The 27,510-nt window shown below is 43.9% G+C and overlaps 1 protein-coding gene across 2 annotated transcripts; it reads right to left on the reverse strand.

Annotated features, from left to right (window-relative positions):
• On the reverse strand, window positions 1-26,011 carry DRC7 (dynein regulatory complex subunit 7). Of its 2 annotated transcripts, XM_019535499.1 has the most exons (18): window positions 25,934-26,010; window positions 23,123-23,269; window positions 22,602-22,776; window positions 20,122-20,247; window positions 19,158-19,352; window positions 18,602-18,760; window positions 14,233-14,451; window positions 12,720-12,848; window positions 11,171-11,243; window positions 9,944-10,072; window positions 8,360-8,488; window positions 7,173-7,399; window positions 5,561-5,776; window positions 4,480-4,590; window positions 2,841-2,951; window positions 2,167-2,361; window positions 1,659-1,798; window positions 1-356 (listed from the first exon to the last, which is right to left on the reverse strand). In XM_019535499.1, exons 2-18 carry the CDS (start codon window positions 23,248-23,250, stop codon window positions 263-265), a joined length of 2,556 nt encoding a protein of 851 aa, XP_019391044.1. In that variant the 5' UTR covers window positions 23,251-23,269; window positions 25,934-26,010; the 3' UTR covers window positions 1-262. The 2 variants fall into 2 exon arrangements, with proteins under 2 accessions (XP_019391044.1, XP_019391045.1); XM_019535500.1 differs by lacking the exon at window positions 2,841-2,951 and having other exon boundaries at window positions 25,934-26,011.
• Window positions 26,012-27,510: the final 1,499 nt, after the last annotated feature.

A 27,510-nucleotide genomic window follows, 5' to 3' on the forward strand; every position in this document is an offset into this window, starting at 1 on the left:
TACCTTTCCATACAGAAGCATTTAATGGGAAAAATGCAACCTGTGTGCAAAGATCTATTTAAAGTAAGTATGAAGGCACTTATGTTTTGGTAATATCCTCCATAGTAGAAGTCCCAGCAGCTTCTGGAGAAGCTGCAGAAAGGTCTTTGGGAAAATACAAATCAGTTAACAAATGGTTCACTGAATGTAGATAAAGGATTCCACATTTCCCTCTGGCAGTGCTCTGATACTCAGTGATTGATATGAGCAAACAAGGAATCAATTAGGCATAAAGTTTGAGATATTCAGATAGGCGAGGATCCTTGCATAATTTTTCTTCTAGTGCAATATATTTTTGTGGTGCTGTCTCCTTGTGCCTAAAATGAGGAGGAGGAAATCATAGAGAGAAATAGGTTTGTTTTATCCAATAATAAAAGATGAAATTTACTATTTTCAATTGATGCGATTACCAGACAATTTAAGTGGAAAGCCACAGTGACCACTTGTAGACTCTTAATCATGCTAATCAACCCTTGTTAAAGTACATTGTTGGTTATCAGAACCTTGGTTATCTAAACCTTTGGTTATCCAGAAACCAACATTTTTTTACTGATTTAAACTCATGACATTGTGTAAAAAGCTGTTTTCATTTTAAGCTGTATTTAATTCAGTACTGCATCTCTACTCTTAATTTTGATACGGTATTGTAACCTATAAATGTTGTCCATAAGTAGACAGAGTTAGTAGCTATGGGTTTGTGTAGATGAAACGGGGCCCGAAATTGAAGCGGTGGGTTTTTAAAAACACCAATTCAGTTTAGAGCCCTTTAAACCCCTGTGTTGTGTACATCTGTGTAACTTATCTGCCTCTCAGGAGTTGGGGAGGGGAGGGTGAGCTGCTGGCAGGCAGAATGTTCCCTTGGCTACAGGGGTGGGGGGAGGGAAGAAGGGGTGGTGCTTCCCTCCATGGCAACCCCCTGCCAGGCGGCACCCAACTCAGGCGGTCCCAGGGAGCAGTGCAGCTGCAGAGGGAAGCACTGGGCCACCATGCAGCTCAGGCAGACAGGCTTCTGGTGGGAGCGGGGAAAATCAGGCTCACTGAGTGGAGTCTGCCTTCCCAGGCTACTGCCAGGCTGCCTGCATGGGCTTGATGCAGAGTCCCTGAGCTTCATGGAGCCCAGTGCTTCACTCTGTGGCTGTAGGGCAGCAAACTGAAACTCCTCAGAGGAGTTTTAGTTTGCTGCGCCCCAAGTCATTTAAGGTGCATTACACTGCCGAATTTGCTAGAGCGGCTGGAATTACTGTGCAATACGCCGCTGATGCGTGTAAACACCAACACTATTAAAGCGGTGCAAAAGCATTTAACCCTCATTAAAGTGCCCCTCATTTTGTCTACACACCGCCCAAGTTACTATAACACCCCACAAAATAGGCTTTCACCTACAAAAGCTTGTGCCTTTCCAAGTTTAGTCTCAAAGGTGCCACCCTGTCTTGTCTTCTGTCTGTAAATGTTGGCCTTGTATACTGTTCTCTTTTAAGCTTTGATACAATGCTATATGTCTATGATTAAGTTCAGTACAGTAATTTGTAACTGTTCCAAATGAATTCAGCTGTCCAAATTACTTTACAATAGCTGCTTTCCAGAGGGGTTCGAATAACAGGGTGTACTGTATTATTTACCTGTTGAGCCTCATCTCTAGAATGCGAATGCGGAACATGGCATCAGAGCAATAAGTTATGTAAGCCTCCTCATCCTCCACAGTCATGGAGAGCTGGTTTTGCTGGTACCATTGTTGCTTCTTTTGCAGCTCCTGTGTCTCCTGATGGGGAACAAAAGCAAGCAAATCAGGGTCATAGGATGACAAGGAAGAGCATGAAAGAGAGATGCAAAAGACAGCATCTCAGAGTTAAGGGAACAGAGGTGAGGGAAAGAGAATATAGAACAGTAAATCTAGGGAGGAGTGAAATGAGTAGGTTGAAGACAAGAAAGCAGTCTTCCTATTTTTCACTCATTAAAGTGGGGAGGAGGGTGTGTACTTGTGTGTATGCTTCATCTTAGCTAGAGAAACGAGTAGCATAATTTCTTACCTTCCATCAGAATGAAGAGACAAACTTTTGTGTTGCCACCATACAGGGTAAAACAGCCTCTCACCCAATGCTGGACTAAGGAGAGAAAAGGGCTGAATACCTTCTCAAAGCGAACTTGGATGATGTTGGCTTTGTCAATGAGACGGTACTTGAAGTCAGTCAGGCAGTCCTCTTTGAGGCGTAGGGCCTGCCACTTGGTCATCTTCTCTATGTTTCCCATTTGAATAATAAAAGGTGCCAGGTAATCTAGATCCTGCTCATCTTGTCGCTGGCGCTCTTCTTGCATTTGACGCTCCTGGTAGGTAAGAGTGAAAAGAACCACTCTTGCCTCGGCAATCAAAAAATCCCCAGACAAGGCACAACCACAGCACACTAATCAGTTAAACCATGTTAAGTTTACTAGGGGTTTTTTTTCTATGATAACATGGTTCCTTTGCAAAGTCATAGGGACAGAGACCCAGGTTCTCAGCTAATATCAATTACTGTTGCTTAATGTTAGTCAGTGGAGCTATGCTGATTTTCATCAGATAAAGTTCTGGCCCAGGAAGTTTTAATTATGTTACAGTGGATTTCTTAGTTCTTGAAATGGATTTCTGTGCCCACACGTAATAAGCATTGGATCCAGCCCTTCTAGGAAAACTTGAACTAGATCTCACTGATCCAAACACACCAGCAGACTCTGGGTTTATTCCACACATTTTTTACATCTAAACCTTGACTGTAGTACTGGAGATAGCACATTGTGTTAGTTTGTGATTAGAGACTGCTACCTACCATTGCCTCTCGCTGTTTTTTGCCCTTTTCATTTCTTTCTGTGTCATAAATGGAAACAGTCAGCTTGCTGGCTCCTTCTTCTTCCTCGCGGATCTTCAGAATTTCAAGCACCTTTAGCAACATTGGAAAAAAAAGATGCCCTTGTATTATATCAAATTACCATCCTCCATCTGTTTGTTCTGCTAAGAGGGCACAAGCAAGGGAAAAGTATGCAAGTACAACTGTATCTGCTTATAAACAATTTTGATAGGGGGCTTATCTGCCTGTATTCATACGCTAATGCTACATCACTATAACCAAAATAATATCATTTTCAAAGGGGACTTATCATGAGAAATAACTGATATTCACAAGAATATCAGTTTGGTATGAGATTTTTAATAGAATCTTTGGTAGAATTAACCAGAACTCTTCTCACATCATAAGCTTCCTACTGATTCTAAAAACTGCTGTGTTGGCTTTGATATATTCTGCTGTATACTAGAAGCCATCAATACAATCATATAAAACACTGCTTTGTTGATGTGTAAAAGCTCAGCAAGTCCAGACCATTTGCTAGAAATCCAAGTTAGGTGGTTCATTTCACTGCAATATATACTTCCAGAAAATATTTATAAATTATTCCTAATATTGTGTAAGAGCACAGTACCTCTTATCCAAGGATATCAAGGCCCTTTACAAATTAAAGAAGCCTCACATTTCACAGATGGAGAATGTGAGGCACAAAGGAATTAACAAACTTGCTTAATATCATACAGTAAATCACTGGAAGAGTTGATTTTATAATCCAGAGATACCCAATTTAGACGCTAGGCATATTGTCTTCTCAACTATTTCTACTGTGTCTAAAAATATGTAACACCTACTGTAATCCTAATCAAATGTCACTTTGCTTATTTTATATATAGAATAAACAGTAACACATGAAGGGTGTAGTTATAATCCCACTGAGATACTCTGGTAACATTGTGAACTATACGTGTGTAGAGCCATAGTACATGGATCTAGGGTTTTGGTGGCCCTTTACTTTGCTATCAGACTGGTTCCATCATCTTCATTCCCGAACCCACTGCTGCTGGGCATTCTCCTCACAAGCTTAATTCTCATCTTTGGCTCCAGTGGCCTTTACTGATAGAGTCTATGTTCCTAATACATCTTGTGACTGCTTAAGTGAAGACTTCTGGAATTGCTTTTTATTTTTTTACTTACATGCTTAAAATCTACCTGACTCCCATATGAGGTGCTTAAAATGCCTCTGTGTATCTCATTCCTAGGTACAATACTTCTTACTAGCTCACAATTAGATTGGATACTATTTGCCTTCCCTTCTATCTAGCTCTACAAAAGGCAGATGTATTTCTAGATATTCCACCATGTGCTTCTTTATTGTAGTCCTTTGCTATTAGATTATCCCCTTTTCTATAAAACAGGAGCAGGGTATACTGGCTGTGTGACTCAACACAAGTCATATTTGCATAATTTGGGATAGAGACCAGCATTGTGTTATCAGAACACTTATCCTTGTTTATTTACTGGATAATATATGAACATATAGAATGATGTGGAGATATGAATTAGCTACATTTAAGTCCAGACTTCTGTCATACTCTAACTTTAGCTTAGAGAATTCCCATATTACCTCTGTTCCAGATTCCCAGACTTGATGCTTTAAGTGTTTCTCTTCCTCCATTAGCTTCAACATCATTTTGTACAGATGGATCAGCTTCTTGTCTTCCTGAGACGATCCCACCTAAACACCAATATGCCAATGATAGATTGCATCACTGTCTAGACATGTGGCCAGATATGCAGCTGGCATAAACTGATATAATTCCACTGAGCTCTGTTGATTTCCATAATTTGAGGATCTGGCTAAGAGTTGCATCATCTTAGCCCCTGGCTAAGAGTTAATTGTAAATAACACTTCAGGGGACCAGACAGCAGATTGTTTACTTTTTTACTGCCACTGCTGCTGTGATTTAGGTAGAATGGCATTTCTTCAGGTTGTAACAGGTCAGAAGCTCTGCCTGCACTTTCCAATAGAAATAAATAGACTTTTTAAATAAAGCAAAACAATCATGTGATACACTGCTCTAGTGATGTGTAAAAGCTTAGAAAGTCCAGACCATTTGCTAGAAACTCAAGTTAGGTGGTTCATTTCACTGGATTATATATTTCTGGAAATCTTTTTTACAGGGGTTAAAAAGCAAAATTGATTGATTCCCCTGATTTTCTTAGGCATGCTATTTCCCAAGTTCCCATCAGAACTGGAACTATCAAGGTAGACTTGCCCGATTTGCCTGTCACCTATGCTGATAACTTTAATTGACTGTCTCCACCGTAACTGCCAAAATTTACCCAAATAACAATACTTGACACTTTTATACTGCATTTTAAGTATCTTGAGCTTTATGAACAATGCATTAAGGTTCACTCTGCTATAAGTATTATCTCAATTTTTAGCGAGACAAACTGATGGACAGCTTAAGTGAAAGCCTCACACAAGTCCGTGGTAGAGATAGAACTAGAATTCAGGTGTTCTCATCTCTAGTCCCCTTTTCTGGGATGAAAATACAGAAAGGGGTTTCAGCTTCCCTTTCTTGAACTGTCAGTCTGAGCCTTCGAATTAGAGTCTTTGCATATCTTAGTAAGACTTCCAGCTTTCCCTTATGTCTGTATAAATCAGAAAGCTCCAAATAATTTACACACTTGTTCTATACCTGATAGCTGAGGCACATGTCTGGAGTCATGATGATCTTGTTTCCTTTATTATCCACATCTGCCCGTTTGATGAACTCCCTCTTGGAGGCAGTGATGTAATTTTCCTGGAGGTGATATGTCAGCAGGATCCGCTCCTCAGAGATCATAAAGATGCGTTCTACCACATCTTCATTAGCTGGCTTTTCTAGGTTCCTATGGAAACACTCTTTGATTTGCTAGGAAAGGTAAGGAATGAGATATAACCAAGTCAGAACCTATCAGACAGCACAGGAAAGTGACAAAATTTGATGGGATTGGGATTAGCAGGTAGAAGAAAAAATCCCATAATGAAAATAAGGATTTCATCCCAAATCTAATGTGTTTCTCTTTGTAACATGATCTAGATTTCTGAAGGTTGTAACGGTATTCAAGGTAGGACTATAATAGCATCTTTTATTGCTAGGCCCATGGTCTTACTTTTCTCGTATGTGATTGGAAAGGAACAGTAAGAGCTGTTTAGACCAATGAGTACAGCTACTGCTTATGGAGCAGATTATGCTATTCAAGAACAAGACCCTTGTGTGGGTCATGCTGAACTGAGCTATACTAGCACAAATTCCAGGAAGCATTATGCCACCACCAGTTTCCCGAGACACATGGGAGAAGGGGAACAACTTTTCCCTTTTAGCACATAGAAATCAGGCACAATCTGGCTCAATATTAAGTGGTGGGATATGTGATCCATACTTCAGGGAATCAGCTCTGAGTAATCCCCTCCTCTGTGATTAGATCTGTTTAGGGGGAAAGGAAGATAGATAAGGGCTTTTTAAGGGAACTCAAGGCTCTCCCTCCATTAAAACACCTGGCTTTAATAGGAGATGGAAGGTAGCTTTAACTGAGATGACTCTTAAGGAGCTGGATTCAGGCAGTGGAAGGGCTGTATTGGAGGATAACCCCAGGAATAGATCCAAGGCATCTCGGTAGCAATCTGTACCAAGGAAGTATTGTACAATCCTGGTTCTACTAGAAAAGCCATCGTCCAGTCAAGGTATTAGGTGCCAGGTATTTTGCATGTTTTGATACTTTGGGTATCAAAGGCAGAAGGATTGTAATGATAGCTAATTCAGGAATGCACTTAAGGACATACTTAACATTAAGCACGTGGTTAAGTGCCTTCAGTGGATAGGGATGATTGTATCAGTGGGGGCTTTCCATGACCTCTTGTTCAAGACACAGTAAAAGTCACAACATTGGTGGTATTATGTGGGATATTTACCATAAATGCAGCTAGTCTGGGGTTTGACCACAGAAATAAGTCCACCTGATAATTTTGGGATATTGTAAACTTTTCTGTCCAACTCATCCCTAAACATTTTCTCTTCTACAGATTTCACAAGACTTAGCTTTGTGGCTTCATTTTGGTTGCTGGATAGAATTTGGGGCAACTGGCCACTTGGAGGATATCCTGGGTCAAACAAGCCCATATGCAGGCAGAGAACCTACACAAGGCTTATGAGATATGCCTTGGCTATATATGCCAAGGGAAAATGTGTGAACTTTAAGTAAGACCATGAGAATAGGATCAGTATGATTTGTACAGCTCCAGCATTTTTGATACTTTCCAGTCCATACCATTATTGGCCTGGCATTCGCATCAGGGTTAGCAACAAGAATCTGGGCTCTCTTTGTCCTTTTGCCAAAGTTCGTGTGCCGGTAGTAGAGGAAATCTGACCGCCCTACAAAGTATTCCGTCATCTCACAGGCATTTTCAACCCGTTTCTGAAGGCCATCTACACGTGTCTCGTTGTAAAATTCCATGGTGCGCTCAGTCTCAGGATTCGTTGACTTATAGACATGGGCTATGGTAGAGAGAGATCCTGTTTGAGCTTTAAAATAAATAATAATGCTTCTGATGCTGCAAAATATCACTCTTATGGGAAAGTTTTGTCTTTCTTGCCAAGCAAGACAAATTGTATTACTTTGTCATTGTCCCACTAGTCACTACAGAGTCACCTGAGAAGCAAAGAGAGTAACTCCCCCCCTCACTCCTCTGTGCCATGAGGTTTCATGAGGACACTACATGCCCTCACACATGTGGACTGGGGATAGATGAGGGCTTGACTCCAATCCCCCAAAGATTGCAGACTATGAAGCTTAACAGTCTGTGTGGGAAGATGCTGCATGGTGTATTGATGTCACTCCTTTATTTTGGAAAACAGTGGTTTTTTTAAAAAAAAAAAGCATAAACCTCTTCCAAACATAGTTTATATTAAAAAAAAGTCCCTCTTTACACAAGAATGAGAGAGTCCATACAGGGAACAATACCAGTATAACTATAATGGTTACATTAGCTTATTTTAGTGCACTGTGTGTTGTTTAAGTGCATAGCATTTGAGACTGAAAAAGGCTATGCATTTATCCAAAGAATCCACTTATCTGAACATACCTTAAACCATACTGATTCTCAATTAGGGTGCCATAGCACCCAGGGGTCTTATGAGCTCTTTTAAAGGATGCTTCAAGGTGCCACGCAGTATTAGCACTGTGTTAGGTGTACAAACAACAGCACATGATTCCCATGCCATAGTAAAAGCAGCCATGGTGCAAAATGCTGTGCCTGGTATTTCCCCTTGGCCCCAGTCTCTGGCAGTCAGCATCCACCCCTCCTCCCTACACCGCTTCATAGCATATATGCCACAGGTTCTGAAAATGCTGGTTGTGCCTATAGCTGGTAGTTCCATTTATATGGGCTCTCTGTTGTATCAAGGATGATCGGTCACTAAGACTCTCTGAATGCCATAGGAAGATGAACTCTATACCTTTGAGACCTAATACATGTCCTGGGCTGAAGTATTCTGTAGTCACCTCTGTTATTTTATTCACTTGTCTCATTTCCAGCAAGTCTTCTCTGTTTTTGAACCACTGTCTCACCTCCAGGACTTTGGTACCTAGCAAGAGACCAAGCACCTTTGCACAACCTTACTTCCCCTTAGAAATTCTGTATGTCAGATGAAAGCATTCAAGCATAAGGTCATTGTGTGGGTCACACTGAGCTACAGAGTCGAAGTGGAAGTTCTAGGAAGCTTCATGCCATCACCAGCTTCTCAAGCCCTGTGGAGTCTGTGATGATCACTCCATGAGGATCATTACACAAGAGGTAAGGGAAAAAAATTGGAAGACTTGAACTAAAAGAGATTGCTAGGAAAGGGGATTTAGCTGCATGGCAGCTATTAACTTCAGTGGAAATGGAGTGGCTGCAGTCCTCTTTTTCCTATGAGAAATTAAAATACAAAAATTTCCAACCACAGCTCCTGCATGTACAGAGTTAGAATGGCTGATGTGCTTCAAACTAAGTATGTGCTTAAGCACTTATGCATATACAGAATGTTCAGCAGCCAGCAGGATCAAGTCATCAGTCAGCAAAGACTTGCTTTATGGGAAGGACACAGCCTCACAGAACATTCCCCTCCTTTCTAGTTTGTGTATGTGCCATGGTGCATTATAGGTGTCTGCATTGCAGGGAAGGAATGATAGTTGCTCATGTAGACATACCCAAGCTAACTAACAAAGGTACAGTATAGCCATGACAGGAGAGAGCTCAATGCAGGATGCAAGAGCCACATGAAAGCAGAAGGAACATCAAAGCAATTAGTTCACATGAGTTATTTGCTGCCACAGTTACAAAGCTGGCTTGTTAGAAGCTAGCTTGGGTATGCCTACATGAGCTGCATTCACAACTTTGACTTTTGCATGGATTAGATATACAATAAAGATACAGGCATACAACATATTTACTATGGGGCAAATTAAGTTTACTCCATAGGAAAAAGGACATGGGCACAAAACATGTCACCTGAGAAAATGAAGGGCTAACAATCCACCAAGGTTGGTTATACTACTCAATTTCAGCCCAGGGTACCCCTTTGTTCAGTGTAAAGCTGTTCCCCTGATACCTAGTGGCTGTAAAGCTCCTTGTTCAGGCAGCTGACCTAGGAGAGCTGGTCATGTGCCTGCTTCTTACAATATAGTAAATTTATGACTGAGTAATTTATCCCAGATTTTACTCCACTGCATACATGTCATGTATCCACATACTAAAAGCAGCCCTGAGTCAGGCAAAGATGTGTGAAGCTGATCAGTGGCTCTGAACAACATTTCAGTTATCCCTTAAGACAAGCTAGACTCCAGCAGGAATCTCTTAAAGTCCTGGAAATATTTATAGTTTGTATGGGAGTGTGTGAGGGAATGTGAATAAATGATTGGAGAAGCACATGAGGCGAACCATTATTTTCGAACGGAGAGGAAAAGGACAGAAGAAACAATGACAAAAATGGTTGCCCTGGTACCATTCCCAACCTGCCCCAGTAATATAATTGTTCAAGGAGTCCATTCATCCCTCTTACAGTCTTGATCCTCAAAGACAGTGAGGCGCTCGACCAGCCCATTGCTGTTCAGGTAAGGTGCCCATTTCTCCAGCTTTGCCTTCTTGTAATGGATCACCTTCTTCCCTTGGGGACAGCGGGTCTCAAATTCTGCACATGGCAAAGAGAATTATGTGAGAAGAATTTTGTGCCCTTAGCAGGGGAGACCAGCATCCAAAGGAATTCAACTGAAATGAAACCACTGACCCGGCATGAATGATTGGTTCCCTTGTCAAAATTAGCTGAGAAACTCATAAAATCCTTTTTTGGGAGAAAGACCGTTACTGATGCTGCCCATGGCTAGAGGAAGGTGATGCCATTGCTTTGTCAGAACATATTGTGTGGGGCTGATCTCCCTTTGCTGACTTGAGTGAATGCTGAGAGCACCCAGGACCTCAAATAACTGGGCCTGATCCAATTGCCATTGACAGCAGTAGGGTCTATATTTGGCACGGTGACTATATATTATGGATTGTATTGATTGATACTGTCCTATGACCTCTATGCATGTTATGCTAAACATAACTAGATTAGATTATAAAAGAAAGTAATAGTCCTTGGTGACTGGATAGCAGAGATTAGCAATGGGAGAGCCTTTCAGTTGTAGAACACTGATGAGACTATATGTGGGACAACTTCTGTTACCCCCTGAATTTCCCATTTACAAGTCCTTTAACTTTATGGAAATTCTTTGACCAGTAAAAACAATTTGCACCTTCCATCCAAGGCTTTCACAACCTTTTCATAAAGTAATCTTCACATCTTAGTGGAGGAAACTCAGGCACCAAGATGTGAAGGAACTGCCCAAAGTCCCCTAGTGTGTTACCTGGGGAGAGAACCCAGAGTTCATAAACAGCTTCTTTAACCATTATGATAATGAGAAGTAACAGCTTGTGCTTTGATAGCCTATATTAGGTAATACCAGGAGAGCATATAATCAGAAGCAAAAATCACCCAGTTAGCAAGGAAACACAGAAAACAAATTTATGTGCATAGTCAGAGGAGGGGCAAGGACAGATGTTCTCAGTTCCAGGAACATTCCCCAGGGCCAAAATACAACTACTGAAGTTAAGTAACCTGCCTTTTTCCTGTTGTGTGTAATGATTTATTACTATTTCATTGCTTGACTGACTGGTATACAAGAAGTACACATACTGAATAAACATACTATTAAATGTTTATACCATACAATAAAAGAAGAAAAAATACCTTTCAGAGATATCTGAATTGGCTCTACCCAGGATGGTGGCATGTCAGAACCTTTTTCTTCCTCTTCTTTGTCCTATCAAGACAGAGCAATGATGTTATATTATGTGACTGTTAACCAGAATATACCTGGCAACCTATCCTCTTATGACAGGAGGCATTTTTTTCTCTAGAAATACCATGTTACTGTATTAGACTATGGTTCCTCCAGGTTTTACCAACTCCCAGGAGAAATAGTGGTACAATGAAGGATCCTTCATGCTGGTTACACACACTGCCTGAGGCTACATTCACACAGCACATTTTGGCTTATGCAAGTGAGGGAGGTCTGTTGTATTCCCCAGAAACATAGCCCTGTGCATGGTTCATGAGGCATGCAGTTGAGCATTTGCACCTACAATTCACATACAAAATAATTCAGGTTGTGTAGTCAATGCAGTCTCTCAGTTGGCTGAACACTCTTGACCTTACAGTGTTGCAGTGAGTTCTATTTTTTGCTTCAGAAATAAATCTCTCAGATCTTTGCACTACAGCTGACTATTATATTTTAAGGAACACTATTGTGTTCATTCTGTCTGGAAGTTCCCTGTGCATTGTCTCTAGCTGAGCCCCACTCTTGCCTAAAAGAATCAGTTTCTTCGATTTAACATGGATGTGGATGTGGATGTGGAAAAAGAAGAAAAAGAACAGGATAAAGGCAGAAAGTGCTCGTTAGAACCTAGGATTTGCTTGTTTATTTTACATAATCAATGGCAGGGACTCAGATATCCTCGTGATGGGCATGTTCTGAACAGATTAGATAAAAGGTTAGGATGTTTTGATATCATTCCTACACTATCACCCTGTGTTCTTCATACCAGGATGTTGTTCCTTTTCATAAACATTATTTTCTCTTGACGGGCTTTTGTAGGTGACAGACAACTTTGTCAGATAGCATCTTGCTATAGATTTCATCTAACAAAGTAGGCTGTTGCCTACAAAATCTTATGCCTCTGAACCAGTTAGATTCTGAAGTGCCACTCTGTCCTGCCTTCTGTCTGACTTCAGACTAATATGGCTAAATAACTCTAATTATTTTCTCTTGTGATTCTGTATTTCCTCCTTCAGCTGCCTTATTCCTTCATCTTCTCAGCAGCCAGGCTGCTGAGGGACAGGTAGAAGATGTTCTGTAAAATTTATTATTTTAATTTTATTTAATTTTATTGTTAAATGTTTCATACAGGGCCCTTCAGTGTGGATGAGCTCAGGGTATCAGTCCCAGCTATCAGAGTTCGGAAGTTCTTTGTACCGTAACAAACATATAATCACTAGGATGTCAGTGGTGGCGTTAGGCAACATACTGAAGAACTAGTAATTGCACAGTGAAATGGGAACAGAATTTAGGTTCTCCTGTTCCAGAAAAAGCACCTGTCCCCTTCGAATCTACTAAACAAGAATTTCTAACGCGAAGAGGAGAATAGTTCTAATTCTATCAACGAAGGGGCAGTAGCATGCATGAATACATCTCCTGTAACAATAAATCCTTGTGGAAACAAAGAATCTGTTTACTTACCAAATTATCCAGATCCTCATCAGCTAATTCCTCTTCCTCCTCCTCATTTGGAAGCAACAGAAGAGGCTTATCAGCCCCCAGCAGCATGAACTCCCACCTCAATGGGTTACCAAGGTCAAAGATGAGATCCTAAGCAATATAGAACAACCCCTGGTTACCTTTAAAGGGCTCTCCTGCTGGACATGCTGATGCCAAGCGAAAATCTGGCATGAGGCACTAACCTGAATGCTACTTCCATTCTGCAGCAGATATAGTGGACCTGTCAGTACCCTGAGGAGATTTAATTATTTGAGGGAGTCCTTACATTTAGTTGTAATGAAAGAGGATGGTCAGGCTCTTGTCCAGCTAAGTGCTTTACTGGCAGCTTATCAAAATCCAAGAGCTCCACCTCTGTATTAAAAGCCCTAGGCCCAATTGTACCTGAGCAGAGACTGACCGGATGCACTTGAACCTGATCTGTTCTAAAGCTTGGTCTGGTTTTAGTGTCAGAGTAAATTACTCCGCTGTAGGACAGTATTGTACCCAACAGTACTATTCTGGTCTGGTCTTAGTGTCAGCTGGAGTGATCCTGAGGCCTCTAACCTGCAGTGTCTATCATGACCCCAGAAGCTTATAGCAGCTGGAGAACAGCCAAAATGTAGAAACAGCAAGGTCAAGTCCTCTGCCACCCTTGGTAGATAATCCCTGTCAAGGCCCTGGAAGCCTCCTCTTTACCAGGCAGACATGGTTCTTTGGGTAAATGTGATATCTTATTAAGCCAAATGAACAGTTGGAAAAAATGTTCTTTGCAAGCTTTTGGGTATAAACACCCTTCTTCAGGCAGAAGAGAGTCTGCTGGTATTATGTGTTCTGCATGGTAGAATAGAAGCCAATATGCAAAATGCAGGTCTGTGAAAATGCAAATGCATGGCAATGAGGATCGGAGAGAATGGGAAACAATAGGTGTGAGACAGGTAGGTGGGGGAGGAAAGTGGGGAATGTTGAACTGGTGATAGAATATAGCTGGTAAAATGTAGACAGGTTACCTGGAGTTATCAGATGGCAGGCAGGTTAAAATGTGCCATAAATACAATGTCTATTTTTAGTCCATGATTTGTTTGTATCCAGTAGATTTATGAAGTGAAGTTCATAGACTCGTCTATGAAAGGTGTTTTGTAAATGCCTTTGAGGATTAGAACTGAGAGATTGGAAGGCTTTTACATAGGGAAGGGACATGCAGCCAGGTTTCTCTGCTGGAAAGATTTCTCAGGGGCACAACATATTAAGGAGACAGCTCTGCAGATACTTTGGAGAAACTAAGCTAGGTGGTCATGTGGCCCAAGGGAACTGAGCCTATTTTCTATACTAAGGCTCAGACCATGGATGTAGTGCAGTCTTTTTTGCAGCTTCTGGTCCTAAAGCTGGTGTAACTAGAATGGAAAATGGGTGAACATATAGGTCTACCTTTTTCCCATGACCCATGTCTGATAGCTGCTCTCCTACAGTGCAGGAGCAATTCAAATAGGACAGTTACCTTGCAGCCATTCAAGCAACTCTGCATATTGACCCAGTAGTTCACATGGTTCCAAAGGGCTTCGATACCAAGGAAATGCCCATCTGTGGTACTGTAGCTTTTTGCTGTGAATGGATCGATGAAGAAACTCTCTGGCACCTCCCGCTTCCCTGACAAAATCAGAACCCATGCATGGACACGTAACCCATACAAAGAGTCTGGCTTTGGCTTCTCAGCTTCCTGTAGCATAGAGACATACACTGGTTATCTGCAGTTACAATTCCATACAAAAACAATCTTAGTTGGTCCTTCTCTGGCCCCTTTCCTTCTAGGGATCTCCAGCCTTTTCACAATTAATAATTAATGAAACCTTATGGACCTCCTTTGTGAAGCAAAATACTATCATCCCCATTTTATAGATGGGTAAACTGAGCTACACAGGAGTGAAATGTTCACTCAACGCCATATGCAGAGTCAGACATATGGTGTGGAATGGAGCATAAGAGTTTTGGCTTTCATTTCCTCTGCAGAGCAGCAGTAATTCTCCACAATTTCTTTTGCTAAAAGGCAGGTACCTATTCACTCCTAGAGACTAAAAAACAGAAATTAAAACTGTTCAGCAGCCAATTAATTCATTTTGGCACCAAATATACTTTAAACACAACATGCTACGGACAATGAGCTAGATTTTTAAAGCTACCTAGGTATCTAACTCCCATTATATGCCAAAATATCTTTGACAACCTGGCCCAATATTCTCCCTGATTAGGTGAAGCATCTCTTCTCTACAGCAATCAGAAAGCAGTAGGTTAGTCCTGTCATTGCTGTCAGTGAGATAAAAGGATAGAGTGGATGGGCATAAGACTGGAACTTCTTGAACCCCAAGCCTCAGCTGATGAAAATCGTCTAGCTTCATTAGAATCTTGTTTTGTAAGGTGTTTATAAACAGAACAAAAAATGGTCCCTTCCCCAAAGAACTTCCAGTCTAAATACCAGACCTAAGATAATAAATGAATACTAGCAGCCACAGGGCACTAGGACAGGGGAACACTGAGACAATATTGGTCAGGATGACAGGCCCTTATTAACCCAGCTACATCAATTTGGGCCTGCCTAGGCTCTGGTGCCTGATTTCTAGTCTTAGGTCTGTTATCCAAGTCACGTTTTGTAAGTCATTGGGTGCATCTACCTGTGCCGTTAAGGTGACGTGATAAACTCTGGTGCAGTTTGCGCCAGTCAGCTGCTCGTAGGCACAGTGTCTACATGTGCACCTGGGGCCATAGCAGTTTGAGCCAGCATGGAGCATCTCCAGGCTGACAGAGGACCTGGTGGATCAACCCTAGGCTCTGGGTAGCAGTGTTGGGCAGTAGAGAGGTTGGCTGAGGCACAAGGGTGCTACAGTGTGGGGCTAAGTGGGAGGCAGCCCCTGCACTTTAGCACCCTCAAGTTCAAGCTAGTCTCCATCACCATCTACACGTACATTTTAGTGGAGTAAATTTCTCTGACGTAGGAAAGTATTGCACCTGACAGTACTATCCTATGGCAGAGTCAATTAATTTACTGGGCCCTAATACTGATGCATGCATAGACTGTGACGCTTTACTACGAAACTAATTAGTCAATTCCTCAGTAAAGCACACGTGTAGATGCACCCACTTATACTAAGCTTTTCACAAGTGACTTCTAATTTTTTGTGTCTTAATTTTGAGGCGTCCAGCTTCCCCCTGATTTTCAGACGTTCTGGGCATCTACAATGACTCTGTTAAAAGAAACTGCAGGGGCTCAACACAGATGACACCTAGCTGCAGGCAATAGTAGATACGCTGGAGGATAGGGATAAGATTCAGAAGGCGCATCTTCATGTGCATTCATGCACTTTTCCTAATGCACATTAAATTAGTACCTCCAATGTGAGGTACTAAATTAATGTGCATTAGGCCACCCTAATGTGTAGTAGGCCTGCGTGAAGGAGCTAGTCTTCGTTTCAGATTCGGCCGATTCGGGGGACAGTGATTTCATTTGGTGATTTGAATCACTGTCCCGATTTGATTCAGCTGAATCTGATTCGGAGATTCGGCTGCTGCCAAATCTTTGAATCAGCCAGGCCAGGCTCATCCCCTGCCCCTCGCAGCTTGGCAATGCCTGCCCCAGCTCCTGGGACTTGTTAAAAAAAACAACTCTGACTCATCGGGTGCTGCCAGGTAGGGGACGATCTCTGCTGCCCCCCACTGCCCCACGCTGCATGGGGGGCTCTGAATGAGCCGCCCAACCCCCCCCACCTCACTCTCCCAGGTGCCCCATCCTGGCCAGCTCCAGCTCTTTAAGAACCCCCCCCCCCGGACTCACTACTTCTGCTGGCAGGGGGTGATCCCCGCTGCCCTGTGCCATGTGGGAGGCTCTGAGTCCTGGGGCATTTCTTGGGGGTTTTTTTTCCTTAAAGGGCCAAAGCTGGCCCAGGCAGGGCTTTTTTTTTTTTTTCTGTTTTTTTGCACCGGTCCTGGAAGCACTGCAATACCAGGTCAATGCATGGAGTGGATGGAGCACGCTCCGGTTCCACCACCCAATACCAAAAAGAATCTGCTCAATATAGACCTCCTATGGAGGACATATCAGAGACAATTACCCTGGGGAGCTCGCCTACGTGGTCACGCTGCTTCCCCTGCCCGTGTCCTGACTGCATGGGGAGGCTGGGGGGCATTGCAAGTGTCGTGGCAGAGACCTCCATGCAGTGGGGGGCAGTGGGGCTCTCCCCCCCACCAGGACCCGGTGAGCGCCGGGATTTTTTTTTTAAAGTACTGGGAGATGGGGTGGGTAGGGGAGCTAGGGAAGGCTGGCAGGGGTCCCCCCATGATCCACTCCCCAGCCCCCCCTCCTGTGCCCCTAGTACTTACCAGCTGGGAGTCGGCTGGATTTGGAGGATTGGGCCGAAAGAAATCTCATGAGGTTCAACAAGGACAAGTGCAAAATCCTGCACTTAGGATGGAACAGTCCCATGTACTGCTACTGGCTTGGGACCTACTAATTAAGCAGTAGCTGTGCAAAAAAGGACCTGGGGGTTACAGTGAACAATAAGCTGAATACAAGCCAACAGTGTGTCTTTGTTGCCAAGGCGGCTATCAGCATACTGGGCTGCAGTGTGGCCAGCAGATGGAGGGAAGTAATTATTCCCTTCTATTTGGCACTGGTGAGGCCATATCTGGAGTACTGTGTGCAGTTCTGCCTCCACATCTCACCCCTGACAGAAAGGATGTGAAGAAGTTGGAGAGTTCAGTGGAGGGCAACAAAAATGGTGAGCGGGCTACAGCACATGACTTCTGAGCAGCGGCTGGGGGAACTGGGCTTATTTAGTCTGCATAAAAGAAGACTGAAGAGGGATTTGACAGCAGCTTTTAACTACCTGAAGGACGGTTCCAAAGAGGGTGGAGTCTAGACTGTTCTCAGTGGTGGCAGATGACAGAACAAGGAGCATTGGTCTCAAATTGAAGCAAGGGAAGTTTAGGTTGGACATTAGGAAAAACCTTCTCACTAGGAGGGTGGTGAAGCATGGGAACGGGTTATCTAGACAGGTGGTGGAGTCTTCGTCCTCAGAGGTTCTTACGGTCCAGCTCGATAAAGCCCTGGCTGGGATGACCTAGTTGAGGCTGGTCCTGCTTTGAGCAGGGGGTTGGGCCAGATGACCTCCTGAGGTCGCTTCCAACCCTAATTTTCTATGATTCTATGATCACCTATAAAAACCAGGTCCAAGGTGGATCATGTTACATACTTGTAAGAAGACAAGTTTAAAATTCAGTGACCACTTTCAGAAATGTAGGTCCTAACCTTTCTGTTCCTTACTGTCTCCATCTGCACAGCACAGATAGTATTACCATCCTCTCTTAGAAGGGGGCTGAGAGCAGAAATTTAGCACATGTAGTTCTCTTTGGAGCTGGACAGAAGTATACATGTGATACATACAATTGGGCTGCCACAGTTGTCTTCACTCAAGTTGCAGCAAGGGAAGTTTAGGTTAGATATTAGGAAGAACTTTCTCAGTAGGAGGGTAGTAAAGCACTGAAACAGACTTACCCAGGGAGGTGATGGAATCTCCATCCTTGGAGGTTTTCAAGACCCAGATAGACACAGCTTTCAGTGGGGTGATATAGCTGCGGACAGTCTTGCTTTGAGCAGGGGGCTGAACTAGATGACCTCTCGAGGTCCCTTCTAATCCTAATTTTCTATGATTCTGAATACTAACAATTTGCCATAGGTCACCAGTCTTCTACAGTCAGTGGGAGATGAGGGCACCTCACACCTTAGCACTGGGGTTCACTTTGTACCTTGAAGAGCCAGGCATTCTGTCAGGGATCTCGTTGCTGGGATGCAGGTGGAAAATCCATAAACATTTACTCACCATGATCCTTTCCTCTTCCTCCTCTTGTTTCTTCTGCTTTGCAACTTGGATTTCTGCCTCCTTCTTGGCTGCCTGCTGCAGCTCAAACTTGCTGCGCAAATCACGTGGGGGCTTGACTGCATACTTCTCAGTCTTCTCCTTCACTGTCTCTTTCTGAGCCTGTAGGAGCAGAGGATCCAGGTGCCTTGCTTAACCCAGCAGGACATGCCAGAGACCAGAGGACATGCAGATCCCAAGTACCTTGTAATCCAGCTTCCTCAACAGGCTTGTGGGATTGTAATCAATGGGTCTGGGAGCCCATGAACTCTCGGAGCCCAAACAGGTCCCAGTGGTGACAGGGGAAAAGCACTCAGTGACCTGTCCTATAGACACTCCTTGATTCAGGTCATATATATTGGAACCTCAATTTGGCACCACAAGTCAAATGTTAAACAGTCACAGACCTATGAGACACCAGTAATATCGAACCTGCTTGGCACTTTTCACTGTATTATAGCCGATTAAATATGTCTAGCAAGTGGAGCCCCTCCCATCCTGCTCAGCCCAAGGTCCTCACCTCTTTGGACTTCTTCAGCAGAGGGCACACTTCCCTGGTCTCGTCCATCATACACATCTCCCGGGTGGCATAGCCATATACACAGTAGGCATCATACCCAACCCCAATAAGCAGGGAGCAGAGCAGCATGCTGAAGTCAAAGCAGTTTCCTCTCTGGTACTTCAGGATAGTGGTCGGGGAGAACAAGCAGCTAGGCTTAAAAGAGCAGGATATATTTTCTTTTACTTACAGTCATATCTCTGAATCTCCCCCTTCTCCAGAAACAAAGTAAAAGATATCACACTCACCAAGGCCCTGTAGACTGAAATCTGCTGAGCTGCAGTGTGATCTACATGTAAGTAAGTACCAGTACCCAACGGGAAAATGTAGCTGTTTGCTTCAGACACTTGCCCTATTAGCTTATTTCCTGTCCCTGAGTATCCTGCGTATGAAGTAATTTTGCCCAAGTTCACTATTTCCCTCTACTTTTCCCATTGGCAATCACTTTCCTTATAAGGGATTTTTGGTCCCTGCTAGCCCTGCTTCTCTATGATTTCTATGATTTCAACAAGCAACCAGCTAACCTGTGTGAACCTGCTTCAGAGGAGCCACTCTGGGTTTACATAGGGTGAGGGGTCAGAATCTGGCCTGGTCTGGTATATATTGCATGCATTTACTTAAGACGTGTCCCTGGGAAGTGACCACCCATGCAATGTAAACATACCCAAACAAAACACACACAAGGGCCCATTGAAGTAAACAGGAGCTCTGGCTAAAGAATGAACAAGGAGTTCTTACCATGGTCATTATCAGCCCTTAGGTGAATGTTGGAGGGGGCAGTTAGGCAAAAGGCCTTTCAGAGTACCATGAGCTGGGCTGTCTCAGTGTGACACCCTAATGAGAAACCCCTCACCATTAACAATGTTGGGCTCCCAATGGGCCAAGGAAAGAGACTGAAAGAATCAGAGGAAGTCCTAGTTCTTACTGGCTCAATAGGGTTTGGAAGAGGCTCCATTGTGAGGTAGTCAGAGACGAATCGGGCGCAGCCATCCCAGTTGTACAGCTCTGGGTATGGCAGTAGGGTCGGACGCACTGTGGTGCTCACAAACTTCTGTAGAGCAACAAGACGGTTATAGCAGGTAACTGCACAGAAGATCATACAACAGGGAGGGAGTTTGAGGCCTGCAGGCTTGAACTAATGTCCAACTCCCTTCTAATTATCTTGAGAGCTTGATTACCATTCCTGCTCCAGCAACAACTTTTTTGCCTGTCCTGGGGTAGGATATATAAGGGATGGAGAGGTTGTATCACTGCACTTTCTAAAATACACCCCTGTCTGTCCTCAGCTGAAACATTCAGGCTCACTCAGCAGCTCCCAATTCAGCCTATGAGAGTTGAGTTCACAAGGCCCCTTTCAGGATCAGGCCCCTCCTTTCTACTTCCAACTGCCCTGAGAAGCCTGATAGCTACTGATATACAGCCAGCAGCAACAGTTCATAGAAGGTCTTCAGCACAGTCAGCTACAGTAAGGGTTTTTGCGGTAGATGTCTACACATGCAGGGATTAGGGAGAAGATTTGCTCCCAGGTCTCTGTAGCCCTGCAATGGGCCCCTGACCCCACCGGGGAGAGCTCCAGGCTCCCCCTAGATACTGGCTCAGCAGCTGGCAGGGAACACCAGGCCAGAAGACAGCTCTCTCCTAGCCCAGGGGGACTGCCTGCTGCTGGGGTGGGGGCAATGTCCCCTTGTCCCGGCAGCAGGGAGCTCCTGGCTCTGACTCCCTGATCAGGGGCATGGGGCTTGGGAAAGGCAGGTTCCAGCCCCCTACCCTAACCTATCAGTGGGGCAACTAGCTTGCTGCTAGCTGCTAAGCTGCCCCACTGACAAACTGGGGCTGGGGCTGGGACCTACCCCACCCCTGTAGCTCTTTCCAAGCCCCATGTCTCAATTACCCAATGAGGGCACAGGTCTGGGATGTGCCCCTGAACAGGACAGTTCCTGGCTAGCCTCAGGCTGTACGGGGAAGGCTGCATGTGCAGCCCAGAGCTGGCTGGAGGCTGTCTGATACAGGACAGTCCTCAGCCACTGCCAGGCTGCACTGCTTCCCCATGCAGCCTGGGGCTAACTGGGAACTATCCTGGTCAGGGGCAGGTCCCAGCCAACTCCAGGCTGAGCAAGGAACTTTCCCCATGCAGGGAAGTCCCAGCTCCCACTTCACGATCACGATTGGGGAATGGGGGCTAGAAGTTCCTGGCTGCTGGGGCACAGGGATATTGTTCTCACCCAGGCACGGAGGGTGGGGCTGGGGGAGCATGGAGCTGTGAGGGGGAACAACCCCAGCTCTGCACTCATGGAGCTGAGTAGGGAACAAGATCCCCTGCCCCCACTAGTAAGGAGCTCCCAGCGCTGGCTCCATGGTTGCAGGACTGGGGCTGGGAGACCCTTATCTCCCAGCCTGAATTCTGCTATCACAGGGCTCAGGCTGGGAGATAAGGGTCTACCAGCTCCCTGCTTCCTGATAGCAATCTGGGAAAAGGAGCTTCCTGCTTCTGGGGCAGGGGGACATAGTCTCCACCCAGGTTCCTGTGGCAGAGCCCTTCCTGACAGCAGGCAGCTCTGGGAGACAGCTATCTCCTGCCCCCTGATGGCTGGCTGGCCTGGAGTAGATGTTGCTCCTGGTCAGGTATCTCCATGAGCATTACAGTGCTGTTACTAATGCCAAGATTTGCTACTAACATTTGCAGGTAGCAAATTTACTCGGTATTACATATAGACACACATGCTTACTTCACAGTAAACTATGCTAATATAAAGTTAAGCGTCTTGTGTAGACGTGCCCACTAAGACCTAAATCCCTAAAGTTCTGAGCCTGAACATACTTTGGATCTTAAGAGTTGACCTCTAGATTCAGGCATTTCTTTTGGTTTGATTCACTTTTCATTGTCTTTTTGTTACTGTTCCCCACGTGTACTGTAACAACTGTCCTGCTGAAGACCCAACTGGCATAATGTGTATGCAACAGATTTCATAGATTTCATTGACATTAGGGCTGAAAGAGACCTCGGAAGATAGTTGAGTCCAGTCCCCTGCTAGCTCTGTCAAGTGTACAGTTGGTATAATCAGTGTTGTGTGCGTACAGTCAGTGCAGTCATTGTACAACCTATGGGTCAAGTATACAATTAATCTGACCAGCATACAGCTGGTGAGAGGAGTGTTTATCTGGGGTGGTAGGTGTATACCATTGGCACTAACTGGACAATTTGGGGGTTTTCAGCACTGTTTATGTCTATTTAAGAGACAGATAATAGAGTGAATCTTAACCCTGGACAGTTAAGAATTCTCTGTTAAATGTATTTGAAGTAAAACCATATCTAGAATGAATAAAAATATAATCAATATGCTCAATATGCAAAAAAGGAAGAATCCAGACTATCCATGATGCCCCATTCCCCAGACAATCTCTTACCTCCACACCACACTCATTTAATGGGTGAAGAAAAAGCTCCTTGCGGTCTGGGCAGAGATGTGTGTACTGTCGGCAAAAATTGGCAGCTATATGCAGCATCATCTTCTCCTTAGCAGAATTTATCTTATAGGAAGCTGGTAACTGAGAGGTGTCTATGGAGCTCCAGTCAAATTCACTTCATATAATTAGGAGAGGCAGAGAGAGACAGATCAGGAAAATATCAAAGTTTAGATGCATTGGGCAGTCCCTTAGGTTATTCCCCAGAACAACTGTTGCAAATTAAATAAATTTGAGGTCATATTTAGAGATGCATCTTTCCAAATATGTGGGAATTAAACTTGACTGAGCTTCTTGCCATAATGAAAACAAGCTCTTCTGAACAGGACCAGACAAACAGGCCTGCAAGTGCATTTGTATGACTTCTGTAAATCTGATCCAATGGGTAACATATAAGAAATGCAGCATAAGTTCTCATTTCTCTCTCTCACATACACATATATACACACATGCACCCTGCTTACAGCATGTTTGGAATATGGACTTGAATCTTCGACAACTTCTCCTCTAGGTCTTGGAGTTCATCACTGATCTTAAAGGCTTTTTTCTCTTCCTCTTTCTCCTCTGCCTCATTCTCCCTCAGGGCCTCCATTTTGTCCCCTCAAGGGCTCCTGGGTGAAAAACACTTGCCAGAGTGAGACTGGGAGAGTGGAACTGGGTGCTACAGAAACACTGTTACAGTTTGCTTGCAGATGTGTTTTGGATGAGAAGAGCTGATTTAGCTGGGAGTGGGATTCTTGGGAAAACCTGATGTTGAGTATGAATTTAATCACACAGTGGATGCTGACTGCAAAGGAGTAAGATATATGGCTGGGAAATGAGTAAGCAAGAAGCCTATTACTGATTTGATTGATTAGGTTCATTGGAACTGCTAGACTGGATTAGACTTGTGTGTTACCTATAGTCCAATAATCTGTTGCTAGAAATATTCATCACCAGCTGCTTGAAGGAAGAAAAGCCTTCAGTAAGCAGAGACAGAATAAAACTCCCAACAGGGAATTTCTTCTTGATCTTCATTAGTCATAGTTTGGTTTGTACCACAGAGCCTGAGGGTTTGGTCTCTTTAAGAATATATACGTTTCAGGCTTTTTGATGAAAGTTCTGGATGTTCCCATTTTTCCATGTAAATGTCATATGTATTTCTTTTTGAAATACTATTAAGCAGTAGGCCAAAGTGCTGGAGTCCCATGATCATTTAATAGAATCACAGAATTATAAGGCTTGAAGGAACTACAACTGTTATCTAGTCCAACCTCCTGCACAGGCAGAGGATTCATTATCCCTAAACCATCCCAAACAGAGGCTTAGGCTTAGGCTCTCCAAAGAAGGAGATTTCAAAGCTTCTCTGTACAACCTGTTCCATTGTTCTACTGCTCAAACAGTTTGGAAATTTCCCGAGATTTGTTCTGCACTTACTTTGGGAAGTTTAGACCCATTGCCATGTGTCCTGCCCTTTGTGGTATGGAGAAAATAATGCATCTCCACTGGATGTCTTTCAAACAGTTGAAAACTACTAGTATGTCCCCCCTTGGCCTTTTTTCCAAACCAAACATACCTACTTCCTTCCACCTGTCCTCATACAGCTCACTTTCCAGTGTCTTCAGTCCTGTCTAATGTGCTGTTTTGCAGTTGTGTGACTCTTGGTTAAGTTTGTGCAGAGGGCTCTGAGACCTCTCTGTAAGTGTTCTTCAGTGAAGAATTTCTACATTGAAATAAATAGCAGAGAAGCATAAGTATCTCCAAGGACTGTTTCTCTAGGTCAAACTAACCCCAAGTGTGTTTTGGGCTGTGGGGGAGATAGCAAGCGAACATGGAGACACACACCTCTTTATCAGGCAATGTTTGGCTTGGCAGTATGAAAGGTATGTGGGGAAAGCAGAAGGGTGAGGACATTTACTGAACTAAGCTAGAAATATCCAGAAGGGTAGAACGGAAGAAGGGATTTCACACTGGATGTTCTCTCTGGGCCATTCCCCTGAGTTCTGCTTCTTCCTGACTTGGCCTTTCGACTCTGCTTTGACCAGACCCACCTGAGTGGAGCTTCTAGCCAGAGTGAACCAGCTCATCTCATCATTGACAACCCTATGGCTGTACATCTCTGGGTACTATCCCACATCTGTAAATCTGTTGCTCTATGTATGTGTTCAGCTTTTCTGTCTCCCCTATTTCCCACCTTGCTCCATATTTGTTTTTATTAATTGCATTTATTAGTTGCATTGCTGAGCCTCTGCTGGGGAACAGGGCTGGGGGCAGTAGCAGGGCTAAAGTAATAGGGAAATAGTGGGGAACAACCCCCTCCTCTGTCTGGTGTTATGTAGCAGCACTGTCCCCTGCAGGTCCCCTCCTTCTGCTGGTGCAGTGAGAAGCTCCCTCCTCTGATTCCATTTCCTCCAACCACTGTGCTGTGCCAATGCATAACTTTGCTCCCTCTGCATTCAGTCGAGTTATGACCACAGGGTGTTTCAGATCAAGACCAAGGCTAGGTCAAGCCCCACCCCCTCCCCCAGTCATAGATGATCCCAATTCTATCTCTTTCTATCTCCCAGGCACTCCTCCAGCTTCCAGCCTCTCCTTGCCTCACCCCTACCTTTCAAGGTGATCCTTCCCTGCCCTGAATACTCCCTCCCCTGTTGTTGTAGTCTAAAAGTCTGGCTTTCTGATTTACAGTGCAGTTTCCCCAAGACTCATGTTGTCTGGGAGGGAATAGCTCAGAGCTGTCTCATCTGTCCGCAGCACGGAGACCCCCCCTCCTTGCCCTGGGAAGGCTGCACCAGCTCTTTTAGCTTGGCCTTCCTTGCTTAGACAGATAAATTCACCTCTGAATATAACTGCTCCCTTGGAGCTTGTATGTGGGCTGAATTTGCCCTGTGCCTCAGCCACAGCCTTTCTCAATGCCTTGTGGTGCTCCCCATCTCTGCCCAAAGGGCTCCCTGCCCAGGGCTGCTTCCTTGCTCCTCCACCAGTGCCCTTCCCCTCCACCATGGCCCCAGCCAATAGATGCTTCCTTCCTCCACAGTCCTGGGGGTCCCCTGCTCCTTCCCATATGGACACCCACTCCCTTTTTCTCTCCCAGGGTTTGGCATAGCTCTTGCCTCCCACTTACACACCTCCACTACCCTAGACTACATCTCCTGGTGCCCCCTGCATGCAATTACAGAGCAATTGTCTCTGAGACACACCCAACCCATGTGGTAAGCATCAATTCCCCAACAACCAAATCCCTCTCCCTGCAACCCTCCCCGTATCCCAGGCAGGAGCCCCAGGAACAGCCTCACCAGCTTCTGTGCTCCCAGCCTGTTGATCTCCCTCACCATGGCAACTGTAGTGTCTGGGCTGAGGCTTCTGGGAGTTGTAGTCTCAGCTTTTCTAGTAGTTCCCTGTAACAGAAAGGAGCCTGACTGGTGGCTTAAGAAAGAGCTGGTGCTTTTCCCATGTAACTCTGCTGCAGAGTATTAACATAGAAAGAAAATTTAAAATCCAGGCCTAAATATTCACAGACTGAGCTTAGAGCAGGTCCACACTGCATCCTCTGCTGAACATGGTTATTGAACCTTCATCTAATTATGGTCCTTCATCTAATTTTCACCTCGATGCTCTCTGTTTACCATTTGTAATTCGTTCATCTTGGATTGAGAAATTTGATCAAGGAGTTTCTCTCCTTCCTTCTATTCGGTTTCAGAATCAGGGTTTCCCTCATCACCTTTTGCCTTAACACACTGCAAAGAAACAATGAAAGGGCAATGCAAATTCACTACTAACATGATACATGTACTTTAACATGGATACATGATAACATGGATACATGTACTTTATGGGGGGGAGTCTGTTAATAGTAATTTGGCAAATATTTTTTAATAAAAAATGTTGAGTTATTTTTCTTTGCTGGTTTCTGAGCCTGTAGTGTGCACTTGTTTTACATTTTCAAGGTATTCTTTTTCTTCTTGCTAGTAAAGTCTGAAATTCTTCTGTCTTTTGATTCAAGCAATTTGAGTCTTGAATAATATTATGAAAGTAGTGATAAATTCTGATGAGGTTATGCTATCTTAAATAATTTTATTTGGTCTGTAATCCATAAACTGTTGGGTTTTATAAAACATTCAGAATCTTTGCATTAAGTGGTTTACCACTGTTTGAAGATTCCCTCCAAGACCAAAGGTGTAGTGTATAGGAATAGAGTTGTAGCTCTTGATATTGTTTGTGAGACTTTTAGTAGTGCTTGCTTTGTTTTATATTTTACAAGCCACCAAAAACCATTCAGAGTAGAAGTATGTATATAGTCAAACTTTGCATATATTTGCATTGGTAGTAGAGTTATTTGAAACCAGTCCATGCCAATGTTGTCTCTTCCTAGTCTTGCTACTGGGATCTATCTGTCTTACCAAAACAAACAAAAAAGAATCATGAAGGGGAGAGTGCAAAGATTTCTCTTCATTAACTTCTCTCTGCGTTATGTCAGGGTCCTTGACAAGAGAGCTAGAAGGAAAGATGTTCATGGGTACTCTTGATGAGTACTTCCTCCATTTCCACAATTAAAGGATTGATGCAATCACTGGGGAAGTTTGAGGGGGGGATGGGGAAGGATCAGCTCTTGAAAGATGATATAAAGAGCCCAGCTGGGTGAAGGGAAACAGAAAAGTGGGCAGTTGTATGCAAGTGAGGTTATAATATCCTGAGAATGGTGAGTAAATTGAAAGCTAATTACATTAATATCTCTGTATTATTATTGCTGAAGTGGTGGATTTTTCTTCCTAGGTTGTAGCTTCCAAGAAGACAACTCTGTCTTTCTCTTTCGTCATTAAAGCAATTGGCAGGATTTCCTAAATCCTGGTCTCCCTTCATATAAAGGGTCCTG

The sequence above is a fragment of the Crocodylus porosus genome, unplaced genomic scaffold (assembly GCF_001723895.1).
Source record: "Crocodylus porosus isolate Cpor-Errol unplaced genomic scaffold, CroPor_comp1, whole genome shotgun sequence".
Lineage (NCBI taxonomy): Eukaryota > Metazoa > Chordata > Crocodylia > Crocodylidae > Crocodylus > Crocodylus porosus.

Coding starts and splice junctions, on each gene's coding strand:
- DRC7 (XM_019535499.1), bottom strand. CDS start 23,250: ATGGAGGCCCTGAGGGAGAATGAGGCAGAGGAGAAAGAGGAAGAGAAA. Junction 22,777..23,122: donor GTCCATATTCCAAACATGCT/GTAAGCAGGGTG, acceptor AATTATATGAAG/TGAATTTGACTGGAGCTCCA. Junction 20,248..22,601: donor TAAATGAGTGTGGTGTGGAG/GTAAGAGATTGT, acceptor GTTGCTCTACAG/AAGTTTGTGAGCACCACAGT.